Source organism: Procambarus clarkii, chromosome 90 (assembly GCF_040958095.1).
Source record: "Procambarus clarkii isolate CNS0578487 chromosome 90, FALCON_Pclarkii_2.0, whole genome shotgun sequence".
In the NCBI taxonomy this organism is placed as follows: Eukaryota; Metazoa; Arthropoda; class Malacostraca; order Decapoda; family Cambaridae; genus Procambarus; species Procambarus clarkii.
The window spans coordinates 19,719,511-19,740,686 of record NC_091239.1 but is presented as its reverse complement, the minus strand read 5'-3'; the positions used below and the strand labels follow the sequence as shown (position 1 = coordinate 19,740,686).

At 45.3% G+C, this 21,176-nt stretch overlaps 1 protein-coding gene and 1 long non-coding RNA gene across 2 annotated transcripts; both read right to left on the bottom strand.

Moving 5' to 3' along the window:
• Positions 1-7,596: 7,596 nt before the first annotated feature.
• Positions 7,597-10,472, bottom strand: LOC138359434 (caldesmon-like). The gene is made up of 2 exons (XM_069318574.1): positions 9,462-10,472; positions 7,597-7,668 (listed from the first exon to the last, which is right to left on the bottom strand). The coding sequence occupies exons 1-2, from the start codon at positions 10,470-10,472 to the stop codon at positions 7,597-7,599; spliced, it is 1,083 nt and encodes a 360-aa protein (XP_069174675.1).
• A 6,193-nt stretch (positions 10,473-16,665) lies between these two features.
• Positions 16,666-19,281, bottom strand: LOC138359294 (uncharacterized). Its single transcript, XR_011225917.1, has 2 exons — positions 17,774-19,281; positions 16,666-17,386 (listed from the first exon to the last, which is right to left on the bottom strand). It is a non-coding gene; the product is annotated as an uncharacterized lncRNA (long non-coding RNA).
• Between the last annotated feature and the right edge of the window lie 1,895 nt (positions 19,282-21,176).

Below are 21,176 nucleotides of genomic sequence, written 5' to 3'. Positions count from 1 at the left end.
GTTTGCGAAAGTGAATTTTCTTATATTTCTTCGGCATCTGTGTTTAGCTAGTTTAAATCTTTAACCTCTTGTTCTTAAAGTTCCAGATCTCAGGAAATCTTCCCTATCGATTTTATCAATTCCTGTTACTATTTTGTATGTATTGATCATATCACCTCTTTTTCTTCTGTCTTCAAGTTTTAGCATATTTAATGCCACTAACCTATCCTCATAGCTCTTGTTCTTCAGTTCTGGGAGCCACTTAGTAGCATGTCTTTGCACCTTTTCCAGTTTGTTGATGTGCTTCTTAAGATATGGGCACCACACAACCGCTGTATATTCTAGCTTTGGCCTAACAAAAGTCGTGAACAATTTCTTTAGTATATCGCCATCCATGTATTTAAAAGCAATTCTGAAGGTAGAAAGCGTGGCATAGGCTCCTTGCACAATATTCTTTATGTGGTCCTCAGGTGATAGTTTTCTATCTAGAACCACCCCTAGATCTCTTTCTTTAAACAGAATTCTTTAAAGATTTCTCACATAATACATAGGTTGTGTGGGGTCTATGTTCTCCTATTCCACATTCCATAACATGGCATTTATTAACATTAAATTCCATTTGCCAAGTGGTGCTCCATATACTTATTTTGTCCAGGTCATCTTGAAGGGCATGACAATCATCTAAGTTTCTTATCCTTCCTATTATCTTAGCATCATCAGCAAACATGTTCATATAATTCTGTATACCAACTGGTAGATAATTTATGTAGACAATAAACATCACTGGTGCAAGAACTGAACCCTGTGGTACTCCACTTGTGACATTTCTCCAGTCTGATACATTGCCTCTGATTACTGCCCTCATTTTTCTTTCAGTCAGAAAATCTTTTATCCATGCTAGAAGCTTACCTGTCACCCCTCCAATATTTTCCAGTTTCCCGAACAACCTCTTATGTGGAACTCTGTCGAAAGCCTTTTTCAAGTCCTGATAGATGCAGTCAACCCAACCATCTCTTTCCTGTAATATCTCTGTTGCTCGATCATAGAAACTGAGTAAATTCGATACACAGGATCTTCCTGATCGAAAACCATACTGTCTGTCTGATATAATATCATTTCTTTCCAGGTGTCTTCCCATTTAGTTTTAATTATTTTTTCCAATATTTTGACTATTACACTTGTCAATGATACAGGTCTATAATTAAGGGGGTCTTCCCTGCTTCCACGTTTGTAGATTGGAACTATGTTAGCCATTTTCCACACATCAGCTACAACGCCTCTAAACAGGGATGCCTAAAAAATCAGTTGAAGTGGAATGCTGAGCTCAGGTGCACATTCTCTCAGAACCCATGGTGAAACTCCCTCTGGACCAACGGCTTTGTTCTTATTTAGCTCCTTGAGCATTTTTTCCACTTCGTCTCTAGACACCTCTATGTGCTCTAAGTTGTTCTCTGGAATTCTTATTGTGTCTGGTTCCCTGAAGATTTCATTTTGTACAAACACACTTTGGAACTTTTTGTTTAATGTTTCACACATTTCCTTTTCATTTTCCGTGAATCTATTTCCTATTTTCAACCTCTGAATATTATCCTTTACCTGCAATTTGTTGTTTATGAATTTATAGAATAGACCTGGTTCTGTTTTACATTTGTCTGCAATCCCTTTTTCAAAATTTCTTTCTGCCTCTCTCCTCACTGCCGTGTAGTTGTTTCTCACATCTTTGTATCGCTGGTATGTTTGGGGGTTTGGCCTCTTCCTGTATTCATTCCATTTTTGTGTCTTTTGGTCTCTGGCCCTCTCGCAATTTCTGTTGAACCAATTCTGTTTCCTAGTTCTGCATCTCTGTTTTGGTATAAAAAATTTTGTGCCTTTATCATATATTTCACAAAACTTGACATACATCTCATTCACTTCCTTGCCTAGCAACAAGTCTGTCCAATTATACTCACTAAAAAAATTTCTAAGGTGGCCATAATGTCCTCTCCTAAAGTCAGGTTTTTCAATTGCATCGACGATCATATTTTCTTCCAGATTATAACGCATTGCATACTTTATTCCCAAAAAGACATGGTCACTTTTACCCAAGGGAGGAAGGTACTAAATGTCAAATATTTCTTCCTCGTTCCTGGTAAATATCAAATCTAGCATGGAGGAAACGTCCCCTTCCCTCATCCTCGTAGCTTGTTTAACATGTTGTTACAAGAATGTTTCCAGGATGAGGTCTACAAATTTACAGGTCCAAAAATCTTCTGTTTTAGCTTCATATGCTTCCCAGTCTATGGATTTCAAGTTGAAGTCGCCGACTATCAACAGTCGTGATCTATCGTTATCCGCTCTCGCTATGATCTCTCTCATTATTGTTATAAGACCTTCTCGTTTACTATCTAGCTCCTCCTTTGACCATGTGCTGCTTAGCGGTGGACTATATGCATTTATGATCATTAGTTTATCATCCACATGGCAGATCTCTAGTGTTATTATGTCAACTTCTTGTGGATTGGCAGTCATTATTTCCTTCACCTTTAGGTGTTCTTTCACCAGCACAGCAATGCCACCGCCTTTCCTGATTTTTCTGTCCCGTCTCCAAATTGAGTAGCCCCTTGGGAATATGACCTCATTTAAAATAACATCTTCAAATAACAGTGTGTGTGTGTACTCACCTATTTGTGCTTGCGGGGGTTGAGCTTTGGCTCTTTGGTCCTGCCTCTCAACCATCAATCAACTGGTGTACAGGTTCCTGAGCCTACTGGGCTCTATCACATCTACATTTAAAACTGTGTATGGAGTCAGCCTCCACCACATCACTGCCTAATGCATTCCATCCGTTAACTACTTTGACACTGAAAAATTTCCTTCTAACGTCTCTGTGGCTCATGTGGGTACTCAGTTTCCACCTGTGTCCCCTTGTTTGCGTCCTACCAGTGTTGAAAAGTTTATCCTTGTTTACCCGGTCGATTCCTCTGAGGATTTTGTAGGTTGTGATCATGTCTCCCCTTACTCTTCTATCTTCCAGTGTCGTAAGGTGCATTTCCCGCAGCCTTTCCTCGTAACTCATGCCTCTTAGTTCTGGGACTAGTCTAGTAGCACACCTTTGGACTTTTTCCGGCTTCGTCTTGTGGGAGGGGGAGCCGCCCACTAAGCCCCCACACGGCGACAACGAGCTGAGCGGGGAGGGGGGAAAGAGTCAGAAGACGACCCCACCTCCCTCCCTTCCTGAGCATTACTCCTCCCACCATAAAGCACAGCACTAATTATCACCACAATCTTGCAATTATCAGAATCTTGGTCATTTTTATCACAGTCAGGGGTCTTCTCTAATAATATCATCACTAAATAATAGCAAGTTCATATACAATATAGTGTTACACTTTTGTTACAGTTACAGCTTGTGAACACGTTATGTTCACAAACTGAACAGCAGCGCTGTTAGCTCACGCTGCATGCACCAGCCTTGGTTACTCACTCAGTACTGAGGCTCTCACACTCGGATATGTTACCCAGAAATTTTTTTTTCAAGATGGCATCTGTTTACTATCGGCGGTGGCTGGAATATAGCTGCCCCTATCTCTCGCGGGGTATTTTAAATCGTGCGCGAGACCCTCAATCGAATATGTACTTTGTGCATGATTTTGTGACAGTTATTCCCATCGTATATGTATATATTTCGCGGTTTAAGGGTTAATCTAACAGATAAATTTATGTAGGTAATTTGTAGCAAAATTTATAAATATTACCAGGCACATTGTCAGAAAATTTGAAGAAAATTATTAGGTACATTACAATGAAATTTGAAGATTGTCAACAGGTACTTTGTAGCATAATTTGAGGATTATTTCTAGGTACATTGTACTAATTAAATTTGCATTCAACATAACAACCATGATATAAGATGATGAGAGTGAATACAACAGTGAAGTTGTATGGCTTAGGCATATATTTTAGGAGAGTGGGTAGCACAAGATACAGTGCGAGTTTGAAGCACTAGGTAGGAAACTACGAGGATGAAATTACGTACTTTTTGGTTTTGTTTTTGGATGAAGCAAAAGTTGGACAGCTTTTCCATTCATTAGGGAGTGAGTTCCATAGACTGGGTCCCTTTATTTGCATAGAGTGTTTACACAGATTAAGTTTGACTCTGGGAAAATCAAAGAGATATTTATTTCTGGTGTGGTGATAATGGGTCCTATTACATCTGTCCAGGGAGAGTTTCAGAGCATGGTTTGCATTTAAGAACAGGGTTTTGTAAATGTAGTTAACACAAAAGAATGTGTGGACCGAGTTTATCTTTAGTATCTTTAGCAATTTAAACAACGGGGCCGAGTGTTGTCTGAAAGCAGAGTTTGTTATTATTCTGATAGCAGATATTTGCTGGGTGATGATAGGCTTGAGGTGGTTTGCAGTGGTTGACCCCCATGCTGTTGGGATCGAACTGTTGACAACCCAACATATTTAATTTAGGTTTATTCTGGATGTTTATCCTTGGCTTCGTTGTCCCATAACGGGGTACATGAATCTGAACAGGTGTCAGCCTCAGCCGGACCTATTGTCAGGTGCGACACTTTGTGCTGAGGTCTGACAAAGGACAAGAAAATAAGATGGTATGAAACTTCATCATGGATATATTCGGATATATCTCTAATCGCCTTATATACAATATATTACATATATATATATATATATATATATATATATATATATATATATATATATATATATATATATAAAGAGGGTTTAAAAAACCCTCTCTATATATATAGAGAGGGTTTCACCTCTCTATTATTCTCTACCCTTACTCTGGGGTGAGCAGTAGTTATGCTCAAGGTAACTCACCGTAGCCCTGTGGGTCTTCACTCGATCCTCACGGCGCCACTGCACGCCAGGAGAGTCTCCCAGTCGATCTTAACGGCCTCTTATTAAGAAAGAGTGAGAACACGACTCGTTCACTTGACTGTCGTGTGCCCTCCCCAACAATCGGGCTCTACGGTTAACCACAAGGTCGCCAACTGGTGTTTTAGGTGGCCAGTAACACCATCAGTGGACTGGTGGAATTAGTGGTAGCCTTGGCAAGGTCACACTCAAAAGATCAGGAATCAGGCAGGTACTTATTGTTATCACTCAATGCTTTCAGTCTAATATAGCCACAAGATCAATGGAGGGAATGATAAAAACACAAAGACAGTTTTGTATTTTACTTAAAATGTATGAAAGATGTCACAAAGGCCAAACAACAACAAATAAATCAACTGATCCTGACGCGGCTGGTAATTCCCACGAATAGTATGCGATCACAAGGGGGCAACACCTCCCCCCCTCATCAAGTGTCAAGAACAGCTGATCGCCTGGCCCCCGCGCAGAAGCTCTTTGCTTGTTTTCAGAATCACGCGCGCTGTTTCTTTAAGTTCTCCAATATTACTATGAACTCGCACACACGATATTGGCTACAATAGCACGTATCACTTGGTTACACTGTACACAGGCTCACACAGTCTTTTCTACAATCAATGCTATAATGACTCACTGTAATGGCTTTACTTTGTTCTTCACTCAACAATATATTATGAACTATTAACACTGGAGTTTTCAGTACTTTCTCTCGTGGGCGATAACGCAATAATTCACTGTACTCACAAATGACTCATCACTGCATAAACATAGCATATACAATGTAGATACATCAAATATCAATACATGGAAAATAAATGATTTCTGGGCACACAGCCTAACTTTCAAATACTGGCATAATATTATGTATAATTCACCACTATATGTTCATACCAAAATCTATAGAAAGATATACACAACACAGTAAATTTATCACTGGTTCCTGGTGCCTGTACACACCAATAATCAACATGAATATTACAAGTACTCTTGATAGTACTGTCTAGCACACTGGTGCTTTACCGTGACGTGGGTGAGACTTGCTCACGACATATAAAATCCTCAGGCTAGATAATATAGCTAACTAAAGGGGAATGGGGAGGGAACTAGAAACACCTACTTCACCCTATCCTCCGATGAGAGTCGAGATGTAGCTCCTGGTCCTCGTGTCGGGAACGCCCCCACACTACACGTCGTCGTGTCCTATCAGAGCCTCTCGTCGTCCCACCGTTTAGCGCGTCGTCTCCGTGCCTCCTCACTGCAGGTCCGTCCTCCTTCTTGACTTCTCGAAGGGTTGGAGTCGGTCTCCTGGCCATCGTCTTCTCCCAGCAACGGCTGTCGCCTACATCTCAGCTACAGTCGTCCGGTTTCCCCAAATAGTCCTCTCTTCCTCAGCTACCCAGTGGCTCTGTCTGCCACTACGCTGTCATGCCACTACGCTGTCATGAACTGGTGAATTGCCACAGACCCCACATACGTCACTGCACGGCTTCACTGCTTCTTGCACAGCACCTGACTGGAGCACTTGTTGCTCAAATAACCGTCAATTCCCTCTTCTGGTTCAACACATGAACTAGGGAAGACTTCTCAGAGTACTGGCGAACTTCAGGTGACGCGTAAATCCACGGGAGCGGGAAACAACTGTCCAACTGACAGGACCAACCGTCGCACGTCCGACTTCTATGACGTGTCGTGTCTGACTGATGGCGCCAGAGTGGCGCGCGGCCTGGACCCCCTTCCTTCGTGACGTTACTTTCGCTATGGGAAGTTTTCATTGGCTCCCGGTGCCACATTGCTGTCGGTGACCAATCCGGTGCCACTGACGTCACACGTTTTTGGCGGGAGATCAGGGAGGCAAGCGCCATCTTGGCTCCCTAAAGGGCCTAAACCACAGGCCAAAATATTACTATTTCACAAATTTCTCGGCTCTCCGAGAACACTTCACTCTCTCCCATATATCAATTGTAGCCTGCAACGTAGAGAACGCTTGGGAAAAGTAGACATGACTCTTACTGCAGGCGTGGGAGAATAATAAGGGGGGGGAACTCCGTCACAAAATATATATATATATATATATATAGAGAGAGAGAGAGAGACACACACACACACACACACTGCGACCACGAAATGGTCTCTAATCCGATTGTTCTTTCCACTTATAAATTCACTTGTCCGTAATTTTGGACCACTATTCGGAAAATCAGCGCGTTACCTCCACGCCGACCTCTAAATCTCAAAGCTGTTATCTTCCATAACTTTCAAAAACGTCGACCATGCCTCGAGGTCCTCTTCCTTCGTGAGGGTGGAGCACACTAACAGTTGGGTCCGTTGGTCACACATCCAAACGCGACGACAGCCTGTTGACTCAATGGAGGGGAGGAGATGTCTGTCTCTTCACATGCTCCGGCCAGCACACGTTACCTTGCCCGGTGGTTCTGATTGGCTAACAGAAATTCCCGCCACCGGACGAGTCATACCGTGCTGACCGTTAACGACCTCCACGGTTGTTAACCTCGTTCTTCCTGTAATAATGAACGTATGGCTTAAATAATCGTGCCTTTGTGCGATGAAATAACACGATACGATATATCGTAACACTCCTCCCCCCTTAAAAAAGTGTTATTTCGGAGCATCCACACTAATTTTCTCTACCGAATGTAGCATTATTCCTTTTTCGTCCATCCTACAAAGATTCAACTCATTCTAGTAATGACATGTCTTATCAGACATACCTTATCATTTATGTAGACATGGTGCCGTACCTACTGACCACTGATCTTTGGCGTACAGGATCTCCTTTGCCTCCGACTGCACACAAAATCTGTTTTAACAACAAATTATCTTTAAGTATATACAAAAAATACATATGTACATTTTCTGAACACACCGCTTTGGACGGTGTGGCTGATGCAAAAGTACTTTCCTGAAGTCTACCGTCCTTCATCACTTCACTCCCTCGTCTTCACCGACGATCCTCCCTTTCGTCTCCTCATTTATCCGAGACCTCATCCTGTTTGACTTCCATCGAGTCCTCGGCCTTCTTCTATTCCTCCATGCTTGCATCATCATCCTCCTCCCACACTTCTCACCTCTATACAACTCCATTTCTTCTCCTTCAACTCTTCTTCGTTCCCTAAAAGTTTCTCCGAGCACTGTACTACAGCCAACAGCACTCGACCGAACATGTCGCTCTACCTCTCCTAGAGTGCTCGTAAGCATCTCTCCACACACTGTCTCTTCTCCTTTCACTTTCTCGGTTACTACTCTTCTTCACTATCTTTTCTCCACGTTTTCTGTGAAACATGTCAACTCCTGACATCTCAAACAACTTAACTCCACTATCCATATGCCTCTGTGCTCGTGGACAACTTGACGCTCTACTCCCGTCCTCAGTCTGTCCACATCCTTCCTCATTCCTACTCAGCACAGTTGCATTCGCCTTCCGACTCTTAATTTCAGCAGTCTGGGCTCTAGTCAGGTCCGCTCTCTTCACATGATTCTTCTTCGGCTGGGCCATCTTCACTTTTGACCTCACCGAGACTTCATTCTCCTGGGCTGGACCTTCATTAAACAGCCACGCTATATCTACGTAGATATCTTCTACCGGTTAAATCGACACTGTCTTATATTCTCCAGCGTCTCCCTCGTCGGCCACCTCTGCCTTCGTCACTACCGAGACAGGGTACTCAATGGCTTGGCGGTCTCCTGACTCATCTCCTCGGTTGTCAGTCAGGTTCACAATCTCAGGTGTCCCACCCGTGCCGTGGCCTTCTGGGCACTCCTCTGGCACAGTCTCCGCTACGACTCTCGGCAACACCTTTGTCCCACACAAGTCATTCCTCAGGATCACTTGGACTCCTGGAACAGGTATGTCAGGGCACACTCCCAACGTCACCTCCGCCGACACATATTCCGACCTTAGCTGGACAGTACAAACGAGCATGGCACTCTCAGAAAACAACCCATATACTTTCATCTTACTCCTGCCAGCTAATCGTCGATCATTCCCAATCAGGCTTCTCGTAATCAAGCTCTGATTAGCTCCGGTATCTCTTAAGATACCAACTTCTACTTCAGGTCGGCCTCCTATACTGATCCAACCTTTACTCATGAACGGCCTATACCTCTCGTTCACTAAGTTCGCTCTCTGTGGTTTGTCTCGGAACACATTAGTATATTTACCTCGGGGGTCACACATGGCCAGGGTCACAACTCTCTTGCCCTGTCTACAATCTCACATCACGTGACCCAATCCGTTACAATTGTAACATCTCATCTGGGAAAAGTCTCTTCTATATGTACCAGAGTAGCTCTGACTGCCCGCTCGTATTGGAGTTCCTCGGGCCAGACGTACTACTCGTACTCTGTGGAGCTTTACTGGACTCTTGATTCCCTGGATAACGATTAGTTTCTCGTTTGGCTCCTCCATCCTCACTTTCAGACGAAGTGCGCGACCTACTCTTCTGAGTTTTAGGGTACTTACTTTTATCTGCCCATTTATCAAAATTCTTCTCACCCCAGACTCCTCTGGGTCTTTCATAATTTCTTCTTCCCCAGACTCCACTGGATCTTCTATTGCTGCAACTCGCCTCACTTCTCACTCTGTTCTCCCTCAAGCTCTTGTATGCTTCCGTAATCATATCCGCCCTATCTGTGGCATCTTTCACCTTCTTTATCCCTGCTTCTTGCACCTTAAACCTGGTGTCTGGAGTCACCATCTCCAAGAATTTTTCAATTAACATCAATTGTTTCAAGTCTTCGAAAGATTCTACCTTTTCGGAACCCATCCATCTTTGGAATCTACGTTCCAAATCTCTGGCTGTTTCAGCATATGTGCTCCTTTGTGTCTTTACCATTTCTCTGAACCGCTTCCGGTAAGCTTCAGGTGTCAGTAGAAATGACCTTAATACGCTGTTTTTCACAGTCCAGTAATTTTTACAATCTTCAAGAGAGAGCTGGGTATAGGCCTCTCTCGCTGCCCCAGTCAATCTTATTTGCACCAATTGGGCCCAATCCTCCTCTGGCCACTGCCTTAGTGTAGCAACTTTTTCAAAATGCTCAAAAAAAGACTCAGACTCTTCTGGACAAAATTGCGGAACCTCCTTTTCACGTGCTTTGTGATCATATGCTGCAGGCAGAGGTGTGCTCTCTGAGTGTACCTCTCGCTCTCGCCTCTGAGCTGCCACAAATTTATTTGCTTCGATTTCCATTTGCTTCGTTTTCTCCTTTTCTAATTCTACACGCGTTTTTTGCTCACTTTCAAGTCGCACTTTCTCTTGCTCCAATTTCAGTTTCTCTAACTGAAACTCTCTCTCTTCCCTCTTAATTTGAGCTTCCAGTTTCAAACGTTCCAATTCATATTCTAAACTTCCACTCCTACGAGACGAATTAGAAGACACTTCCTCATTATCTTGTTCCCCACTTTCCTTTGCACTCACATCTAATCCTACCGCTCCGACGTCTTCGCGTCGAGACCTTACTTTATTTCCAAGTTCTTGTCTCATATAGACCACTTTAGTCGACACTAATTCTATCTCATAGTGTTCGGCGATTTGCTTCAGCTGTTCTTTCGTACAGCTCTCCAAAATCAATGGGTCCTTATCCAGCGGCATATGCTAGACTGGCCAACATAAGAACTGCCTTTAGAAACTTGTGTAAGGAATCGTTCAGGACCCTGTATACCACTTATGTCAGACCAATCCTGGAGTATGCAGCTCCAGCCTGGAGTCCATACCTAGTTAAACACAGGACGAAGTTAGAGAAGATTCAGCGGTATGCCACCAGACTGGTCCCGGAACTGAGAGGTATGAGCTACGAGGAAAGGCTAATGGAGCTGAACCTAACGTGTCTTGAAGACAGAAGAGTAAGGGGAGACATGATCACTACCTACAAAATTCTCAGAGGAATTGATAGAATAAACTGAATACATGGGTGGTACTCGAACAAGGGGACACAGGTGGAGACTGAGTGCCCAAATGAGCCACAGGGACGTTAGAAAGTACTTGTTCAGTGTCAGAGTAGTTAACAGGTGGAATGCATTAGGCAGTGATGTGGTGGAGGCTGACTCCATACACAGTTTATAATGTAGATATGATAGAGCCCAATAGGCTCAGGAACCTGTACACCTGTTGATTGACAGTTGAGAGGCGGGACCAAAGAGCCAGAGCTCAACCCCCCAGCAAGCACAACTAGGTGAGTTGTGTCCAGGACCATAATAGTGACGTTGGCACGCCATTAGAGGTCTCTAGGGTTACCGCGACAGGAAGTTAAAACGGAAATTCCAACCATAATTAGTGGAGGGGCGGCGAAGGGTGTACTTGTGTTATTCTTACTCTGAGATGGGCCTACCTGCTAGTCCTCAGTCACTTGTACTTTGGTTCTTCTCAATCTCACTTTGTTTTTTTTATTATATTTAAAGATATATTATTGCCAAGGTAGTTTATATCTTCAGTCAATAGTCATCTATTCGTCCAGTTGATTATAGGTAAGATTGATGGTTCATTGTCTTAGGAGGAAGCAAGGTTAGCAATTCTGGTTGTGAGGGAAGGTAATATTGGCAATCCTGGCCTCCAGGAGTGATATTAGCTAAGGTTGGCAACCCTGACCTCCAGGAGAGAGATACTAGCTAGGGTTGGCAACCTTGACCTCCAAGAGAGAGATACTAGCTAAGGTTGGCAATCCTGACCTCACGGAAAGAAGGTTGGCAAGCCTGTAACAACAACAACATCAACCATAGAAAACGAGTCAAAATGTGGAAAAAATTTCAAATTTAAGGGGAAACTCCTTAAATATCACACACCCCCTCGCTGCATTTCTCCTAGCTTTTTCCCCCGTCCATCAGCTGGTGACAGCCCCGGTGACTGGTTGGACGAGGGGAGAGGCTAAAGGGGCTGAGGGGAAGTAATTCGAACACTCTACCTAACGACGTGTCACCACCTGATTGGTGCAGATTGGCTGTTGAAGCCCGTTAGGCAAGTAAGTCTCTCTCTCTCTCTGAACAAGACTGAACACTGAATACCCAATTGGTAATTCGTTAATTAATTGCGAACAAATAGCCTTATTTAAAAAAGTATGCTCTTATATATACGAAATTTACCCTTAATTACAAATGTATACTCTTTTTACAACAAAAATACCGTAATTTACAAATGTATACAGTTATTTACGCACGAATAATATCTTTATTTAAAATTTTATCTACTTATTTACGAGCAAATAACCTAATTTACAAATGTATACTCTTATTTACGAGCGTTTACCCTTATTTACGAACGAATACCCTTATTTACGAACGAATACCCTTATTTACGAATATAAACATTAATTTACGAACGTAAACTCTCTTGTATCAAACAACGAACTTATACCACTAATATAGGGCTCCCAGTAGTACAGTCGGCTTCGTTCTCGACGCACAATCGAAAATTCCGGAGTTCGAATCCCGGGGGCGCGAGAGAAATGGTTGGGCGCGTTTTCCCTTCACCTCATGTGCCTGTTCACCTAGCAGTGAGTAGGTACCCCAGGAATTAGTCAGCATGTTGGGAGGGGAGACCCAAGGTTTATAAAGGTATATCCAGGTGCCCAACCACTGGGAAGGGGTCAGGATAAGGATTAGGGATGGGACGGGGAGGAAGGAATGGGGCCCAACCACTGGGAAGGGGTCAGGATAAGGAGAGCTCAATCGGCGCACGTCCGCTCTCAACGAAGCGCCAAGTATCTCTGAGCGCCTGGCGCTCTGCAGGCGGCGGGCTGGGTCTCCCGGTGATGTCACAGATCCAGAGGCGGGTTCTGATTGGTCAATGAAGTTATGTGACCTCAGCCAGCCAATCACCGACCGGCGGGCGCCGCACACAAAATGGTGGATTCGCAGGCCAGGGGGCGCCATTTTATTGTACCCAGGGCGCGACTACCACATTACCACCACTACCAAACTACCACCACTACCACCACTACCAATACTACCACACTAGCACACAACCACCACTAGCACACAACCACCACTACCACACTACCACCACTACCACACTACCACCACTACCACACTACCACCACTACCACACTACCACCACTACCATCACTACCACCACTACCATCACTACCACACTACCACACTAACACCACTACCCCTACTACCACACTACCACCACTACCACACTAACCCCACTACCATACTAACCCCACTACCACACTAACACCACTTCCACACTAACACCACTACCACACTAACACACTAACACCACTACCACACTACCACCACTACCACACTAACCCCACTACCATACTAATACCACTACCACACTAACACCACTTCCACACTACCACCACTACCACACTAACACACTAACACCACTACCACACTAACACCACTACCACACTAACCCCACTACCATACTAACGCCACTACCACACTAACACCACTTCCACACTACCACCACTACCACACTAACACACTAACACACTAACACTGGGAGAATTGCCCAGTTGCTGGAAGAAGGCAAATGTCGTGCCGATCTTCACGAAAGGTGATAGGGAGGAGGCACTTAACTATAGACCTGTATCACTGACAAGCATCCCCTGTAAAATACTGGAAAGAATAATTAGGCTACGACTGGTTGCACACCTGGAGAACATTAGGTTTGTGAACAAACATCAACATGGGTTCTGGACAGGGAAATCGTGCTTAACAAACCTTCTGGAATTCTATGATAAAATAACGAGGATAAGACAGGACAGAGATGGTTGGGCAGACTGCATATTTCTGGACTGCCAAAAAGCCTTTGAAACAGTACCGCACATGAGACTGCTGTTCAAGCTCGAGAGGCAGGTGGGGATGGGGGGGAAAGGTCCTAGCATGGATAAGGAACTACCTAACAGGAAGGAGCCAAAGAGTTACGGTAAGGGGCGAGAAGTCGGACTGGCGAACAGTAACAAGTGGAGTACCACAAGGATCGGTGCTGGGACCAATTCTATTTCTTGTATATGTTAACGACATGTTTACAGGCGTAGAGTCCTACATGTCGATGTTTGCGGATGACGCAAAGTTGATGAGAAGAGTTGTGACAGATGAGGATTGCAGGATCCTCCAAGAGGACCTGAACAGGTTGCAGAGATGGTCAGAGAAATGGCTACTGGAATTAAACACGAGCAAATGTAAAGTTATGGAAATGGGACTAGGAGGTAGGAAACCAAAGGGACATTACACAATGAAGGGGAACAGCCTACCTGTGACGACGCGCGAAAGAGACCTGGGTGTGGAAGTAACACCTAATCTATCTCCTGAGGCACATATAAATAGGATAACGACAGCAGCGTACTCTACACTGGCAAAAGTTAGAACATCATTCAGAAACATAAGTAAGGAGGCATTTAGGGCGCTTTACACTGCCTACGTGAGGCCAGTTTTAGAGTATGCCGCCTCATCATGGAGTCCCCATCTGAAGAAGCATATAATGAAACTGGAAAAGGTTCAGAGGTTTGCAACGAGACTCGTCCCAGAGCTACGAGGGATGGGGTATGAGGAGCGCCTGAGGGAACTGTGCCTTACGACACTAGAAAAAAGAAGGAAGAGGGGGGACATGATAGGAACGTATAAGATACTCAGAGGGACTGACAGAGTAGACATAGACGAAATGTTCACACGGAATAGTAACAGAACGAGGGGACATGGATGGAAGCTTGAAACTCAGATGAGTCACAGAGATGTTAGGAAGTTTTCTTTTAGCGTGAGAGTAGTGGGAAAATGGAATGCACTTCAGGAACAGGTTGTGGAAGCAAATACTATTCATAATTTTAAAACCAGATATGATAGGGAAATGGGACAGGAGTCATTGCTGTAAACAACCGATGCTCGAAAGGCGGGATCCAAGAGTCAATGCTCGATCCTGCAGACACAACTAGGTGAGTACAACTAGGTGAGTACCACCACTACTACACTAATACCATTACCACACTACCACACCACCACCACTACCACACTACCACCACTACCATCACTACCACACTAACACCACTACCACACTACCACCACACTAACACCACTATCACCACTACCATCACTACCACCCTACCACACTACCACACTATATATCACCACTACCACCACTACCACACTAACACCACTTCCATCACTACCACACTAACACCACTACCACACTAACACCACTACCACACTAACACCACTACCACACTACCACCACTACCACACTAACACCACTACCACACTAACACCACTACCACACTACCACCACTACCACCACTACCACACTACCACCACTACCATCACTACCACACTAACACTACTTCCATCACTACCACCACTACCACACTAACACCACTACCACACTAACACCACTACCACACTACCACCACTACCACACTACCACCAGTACCACACTACCAAACTAACACCACTTCCATCACTACTACACTAACACCACTACCACACTAACACCACTACCACACTAACAGCACTACCACACTAACACCACTACCACACTAACACTACTACCACACTACCATCACTACCACACTAACACCACTACCACACTACCATCACTACCACACTACCACACTAACACCACTACCACACTAACACCACTACCACACTAACACCACTACCACACTACCATCACTACCACACTAACACCACTACCACACTAACACCACTACCATCACTACCACACTAACACCACTTCCATCACTACCATCACTACCACACTAACACCACTACCACACTACCATCACTACCACACTACCACACTAACACCACTACCACACTAACACCACTACCACACTAACACCACTACCACACTACCATCACTACCACACTAACACCAATACCACACAACCATCACTACCACACTAACACCACTACCACACTAACACCACTACCATCACTACCACACTACCACCACTATCACACAAACGCCACTAACACCTTGAGGTTACCATGAGGTGCTTTCGGGGCTTAGTGTCCCCGCGGCCCGGTTGTCGACCAGGCCTCCTGGTTGCTGAACTGATCAACCAGGCTGTTGGACACGGCTGCTCGCAGCCTGACGTATGAGTCACAGCCTGGTTGATCAGGTATCCTTTGGAGGTGCTTATCCAGTTCTCTCATGAACACTGTGAGGGGTCGGCCAGTTATGTCCCGTGTGTGTAGTGGAAGCGTGTTGAACAGTCTCGGGCCTCTGATGTTGATAGTTCTCTCTTGAACACTGTGAGGGGTCGGCCAGTTATGTGTAGTGGAAGCGTGTTGAACAGTCTCGGGCCTCTGATGTTGATAGTTCTCTCTTGAACACTGTGAGGGGTCGGCCAGTTATGTCCCTTATGTGTAGTGGAAGCGTGTTGAACAGTCTCGGGCCTCTGATGTTGATAGTTCTCTCTTGAACACTGTGAGGGGTCGGCCAGTTATGTCCCTTATGTGTAGTGGAAGCGTGTATCATAAACTGTGGGTTGGTTGGTGTTGTCGTCGTCGATCCTTCTCTATGGACAACCCAACCCACAACTCGGCAGAGTGCTTATACTAGGAGATCACCCTTGGCGCTTCTGGCTCTTGGAGAGGGGCTCAACGTCACACGTTTAGGGGATGCGGCTCCAACACTTAGCCTCGTTGTCACGTGCACACACCCACTCGAGCCGCTGTGACTCCCCACTCTCTCCTTATGAGATATGATCTCCTCAATCCCCTAGGACTTACTAGTATTACCTCTTACCCTGTCCACAGCAGTGGTTCTTGGCTCTTTCTCTCTCTCTCTCCTTCTTCACTACTTCCTGGGAAGCCTCACTAGGACAAGGGCAAACACCAGCAAATTGTGACACATTTACTGAACAAAGCACATACACGATACATACACACATATAATAATAATGAATCCTATACTCTATAATATCACAATCAGGTTGCACTCCAATACCATCAGAACTCTATTATCAGCTTATCAAGTGGTATCCTATCTCCTGGTTCACCACCTGATACTATTAACCTCCTCAAGTTGGTCAAGCCTACACACTGTTGCACCATCAACAAGATAACATATATATATAGAAAATCAGCATTTGAATGCAATAACATATACCAGTATAAATGTTCATTGATACTTCAGTATAAAAACTCCTTGACATAAGGATGCCAACAGTCACTCACCTCTCACTGCGTCTTGCACGCTAATGACAACCAAACACTATCAACTCCCTACTAGTAATCCACCAGAACTTCCCCTTCCACCTCTGGAAGTTCACAACCCTAATATCCTTAGGTTCTTCCGGGCTTCACTACCAGGATCCTCTGCAGCTCCTCCAGGCTGCTATCATGAAGTTTCCTTGTGCAACTACGGTGCTTCACCCTTCTGTTAGGTTCTTCCACAGCTCTCTTGGCTGCTACACCACCTCTACAGAAGCACGTGACACTCCTCTTCACTGCTGCTTCTCCTCACAGCTCGAGGTCCTCTGCTCCACTACCTTGGAGTCTCATCAGCTACATCATCTGCTGGCTTCGAAGTTCTCAGCAACTTCTTCCCCAAAGACAAACCTGCAACCCATCGACGTTCCAATAAAATGTTCCCCTTTAACACATAAACAAAAATAACCACACAATATGCTTGCCTCAAACCTCTATCTGTTCTCTACATACAGTGAGAGTGGACTCCCCCGTTTTGGGCGGGTCCATACTCCACCTCGCCTGCGGCGGTCCTCACTCACTGGGAGGGTCTTCCTCCATCCGGAGCCGGGCTCCCTCAGTCGTCCGCCAGCGCTCAGAGCGGACGGACGTCGCTCCGTGCTCCTCCCTCTTCACTCTCCTATTTCAGGCCTTCTGCCTTATTAAAACATGTCTAACCTATAAATAAACATCGCTACTGTCGCTGGGCACACGACCAACTACAAATAATCACTATGAACTGACGTTTATCGTGCTTACCACAGATTAATTGGTCGAGGGCGCTTTCCCTCTGACGGCGTCTGGTCAGGGCGCTCCACACAGCCCACAATAATGCTTCTGGGCGATTTAATCTGCTCGTCGACCAGGACTTGAGACCACAACGTTCCCAGCTCGATTCCACAGCTGGTACGTCTGCACACTTCTCTTCTCTTAGAGATATATCACTAGGGGATCCCTTCTGGCGGGAGCTCAACGGAGCGCGGCTTCCCCCTGCGATGTCTGGCACTCAAGTGAGGTCAAGGTCCTCCAGAAGCGAGCCTCACGCCTCCAGCAAAATGTCCACATCTCCTAGCCAGTCATTTATCTGTTTTCTTCTTCATTGCCCATAATCTTAAATTGTTCATTGAATCCACCCTACCATTTTTCACATGGGTTATCACCTCAATATTTGCTAGACCTTCTAGTTAGGTCAGGCTTGCTGAATAACTCTCAAGAAGGGAGACTCGTTTCTCCTGCAGGCTGAGATCATAACACTCCCCTCCCCTTATTTTTGAGAGTTATTCCAGTGGCAAAGCTCGGGATAATACATCCGCCACCACACTGTCTCGTTCTTCCCCCCATATACTCTCTTAGGAGTCTGCAATTAATTCGTTGCACCTTGCAACATCTGGCTCACAACTCTCCAGGAACATGTTCTTCTCACAAATGATCTGACCTCTCTGGCACCTCTTGGCTAGGCTGTCCTCCTTGGACGCCTGCACTCCATTGGTCCACTCTACTTACTGTCTCCACCCTCCGTTTCCTCGTCTCCTTCTCTTCCCGTCCAGAGTCAGACATCTACTGTCTGTATCTCCTCTGTCGCCTTCATACTTCCATCTACTGCCGTTATACTTTCGTCTCCTGTCATCATACTTCACTTCCTCGTCTTCACTGACGATCCTCCCTTTTGTCTCCTCATTTATCCGAGACCTCATCCTGTTCGACTTCCATCGAGTCCTCGGCTTTCCTCTATTCCTCCATGCTTGTATCATCTTCCTCTTCCCACACTTTTCACTTCTATACAGCTCTATTTCTTCTCCTTCAACTCTTCTTCGTTCCCTAAAAGTTTCTTCGGGCACTATACTACATCCAACAGCACTCGACCATACATGTCGCTTTGCCTCTCCCAAAGTGCTCGTAAGCATCTCTCCACACATACTGTCTCTTCTCCTTTCATTTTCTCGGCTACTACTCTTCTTCACTATCTCTCCGCCACGTTTTCTGTGAAACCTGTCAACTCCTGACATCTCAAACAACTTAACTCCACTATCCCTATGCCTCTGTGCTCGTGGACAACGTGACGCTCTACTCCCGTCCTCAGTATGTCCACATCTTTCCTCATTCATACTCAGCACAGTTGCATTCGCCTTCCGACTCTTAATTTCAGCAGTCTGGGCTCTACTCAGGTCCGCTCTCTTCACATGATTCTTCTTCGGCTGGGTCATCCTCACTTTTGACCTCACCAAGACTTCATTTTCCTGGGCTGGACCTTCATCAAATAGCCATGCTATATCTACATCGATATCTTCCACCGGTTGAATCGACACTGTCTCATCTTCTCCAGTGTCTTCCTTGTCGGCCACCTCTGCCTTCGTCACTACCGAGACAGGGTTTTCAATGGCTTGGCGGTCTCCTGACTCATCTCCTCGGATGTCAGTCAGGTTCACACTCTCAGGTGTCCCACTCGTGCAGTGGCCTTCTGGGCACTCCTCTGGCACAGTCTCCGCTACGACTCTCGGCAACACCTTTGTCCCGCACAAGTCATTCCCCAGGATCACTTGGACTCCTGGAACAGGTATGTCGGGGCATACTCCCAACATCACCTCTGCCGACACATATTCCGACCTTAGCTGGACAGCACATACGGGCATGTCACTCTCCGACAATAACCCATATACTCTCATCTTACTCCTGCCAGCTAACCGTCGATCATTCCCAATCAGGCTTCTCGTAATCAAGCTCTGATTTGCTCCGGTATCTCTTAAGATACCAACTTCTACCTCAGGTTGGCCTCCTACACTGATCCAACCTTTGCTCATGAACGGCCTATACCTCTCGTTCACTAAGTTCACTTTCTGTGGTTTGTCTCGGAACACATTAGTATATTTACTTCCGGGGTCACACATGGCCAGGGTCACAACTCTCTTGCCCTGTCTACAATCTCGCATCACGTGACCCAATCCGTTACAATTGTAACATCTCATCTGGGAAAAGTCTCTTCTATATGTACCAGAGTAGCTCTGACTCTGTCCACTCGCATGAGAATTCCTCGGGCCAGGTACACTACTTGCACTCTGTGGGGTTCTACTGGACTCTTGATTTCCAGGATAACGATTAGTTTCTCGTTTTGCTCCTCCATCCTCACTTTCAGACGAAGTGCGCGACCTACTCTTCTGAGTTTTAGGGTACTTACTTTTATCTGCCCATTTATCAAAATTTTTCTCATCCCAGACTCTTCTGGGCCTCTCGTAATTTCTTCCTCCCCAGACTCCATTGGATCTGCCATTGCTGCGTCTCGCCTCGCTTCTCACTCTGTTCTCCCTCAAGCTATTGTATGCTTCAGTAATCATATCCGCCCTATCTGCGGCATCTTTCACCTCCATTATCCCTGCTTCTTGGATCTTGAACTTTGTTTCAGGATGCATCATCTCCAAGAACTTCTCCATGACCATCAGTTGCTTCAGGTCAGCATAAGATCCAACTCCAGCAGCCTCAATCCACTTCTGGAATCGTCTTTCCAGATCTCTTGCTGTCTCCGCAAACGTACACGCTCCAACTTTGATCATCTCTCTGAAGCGCTTTCTATAAGCTTCTGGGGTTAACTGAAACGAGCGCAATATGCTGCTCTTTACTGTGGCGTAATCTTGGCACTCTTCCAGTGACAATTGGGTGTATGCCTCCCTGGCTGCACCGGTCAATCTTAACTGGACCAGCTGGGCCCATTCCTCCTGTGGCCACTCCTTGATACTGGCTACTTTCTCAAAATGCTCGAAGAAGCTCTCTGCCTCTTCGGGCACAAACAAGGGAATGTCCTTCTCCCTAACCCTAACATCTGGTGGGTGTGATACCTGGGTGGTGCTCTCTGGCAACCCATGTTCAATCCTTTGCTCAGCCAAGGTTCTGTTCGCTTCTATCTGCATTTGTTTTGTTCTCTCTTTTTCTTTTTCGACCTCTAGTCTTGCTTTCTCTTTTTCTTTCTCTTGTTCCAACTCCAGTTCCCTTACTCTGGTTTTCTCTTTTTCTACTTCCAGTTTGGTTTTCTCTTTTTCTACTTCCAGTCTGGTTTTCTCTTTTTCCTTCTCGGCTTCATTTTTCATCTGGAGTTCTAATTTCATCTTTTCCAGCTGGAACTGTCTCTCCTTGTCCTCACGCTGCATCTGGAGCTCTAACTGGAATCTCTCCA

Excerpts from the sequence above, each read along its gene's own strand:
- LOC138359434 (XM_069318574.1), bottom strand. The coding sequence starts at position 10,472 with ATGCCGCTGGATAAGGACCCATTGATTTTGGAGAGCTGTACGAAAGAA. Across the intron at positions 7,669-9,461 it reads AGAGCTTGAGGGAGAACAGA|TCGGAGGCAAAGGAGATCCT; the intron begins GTGAGAAGTGAG and ends TTTTGTGTGCAG.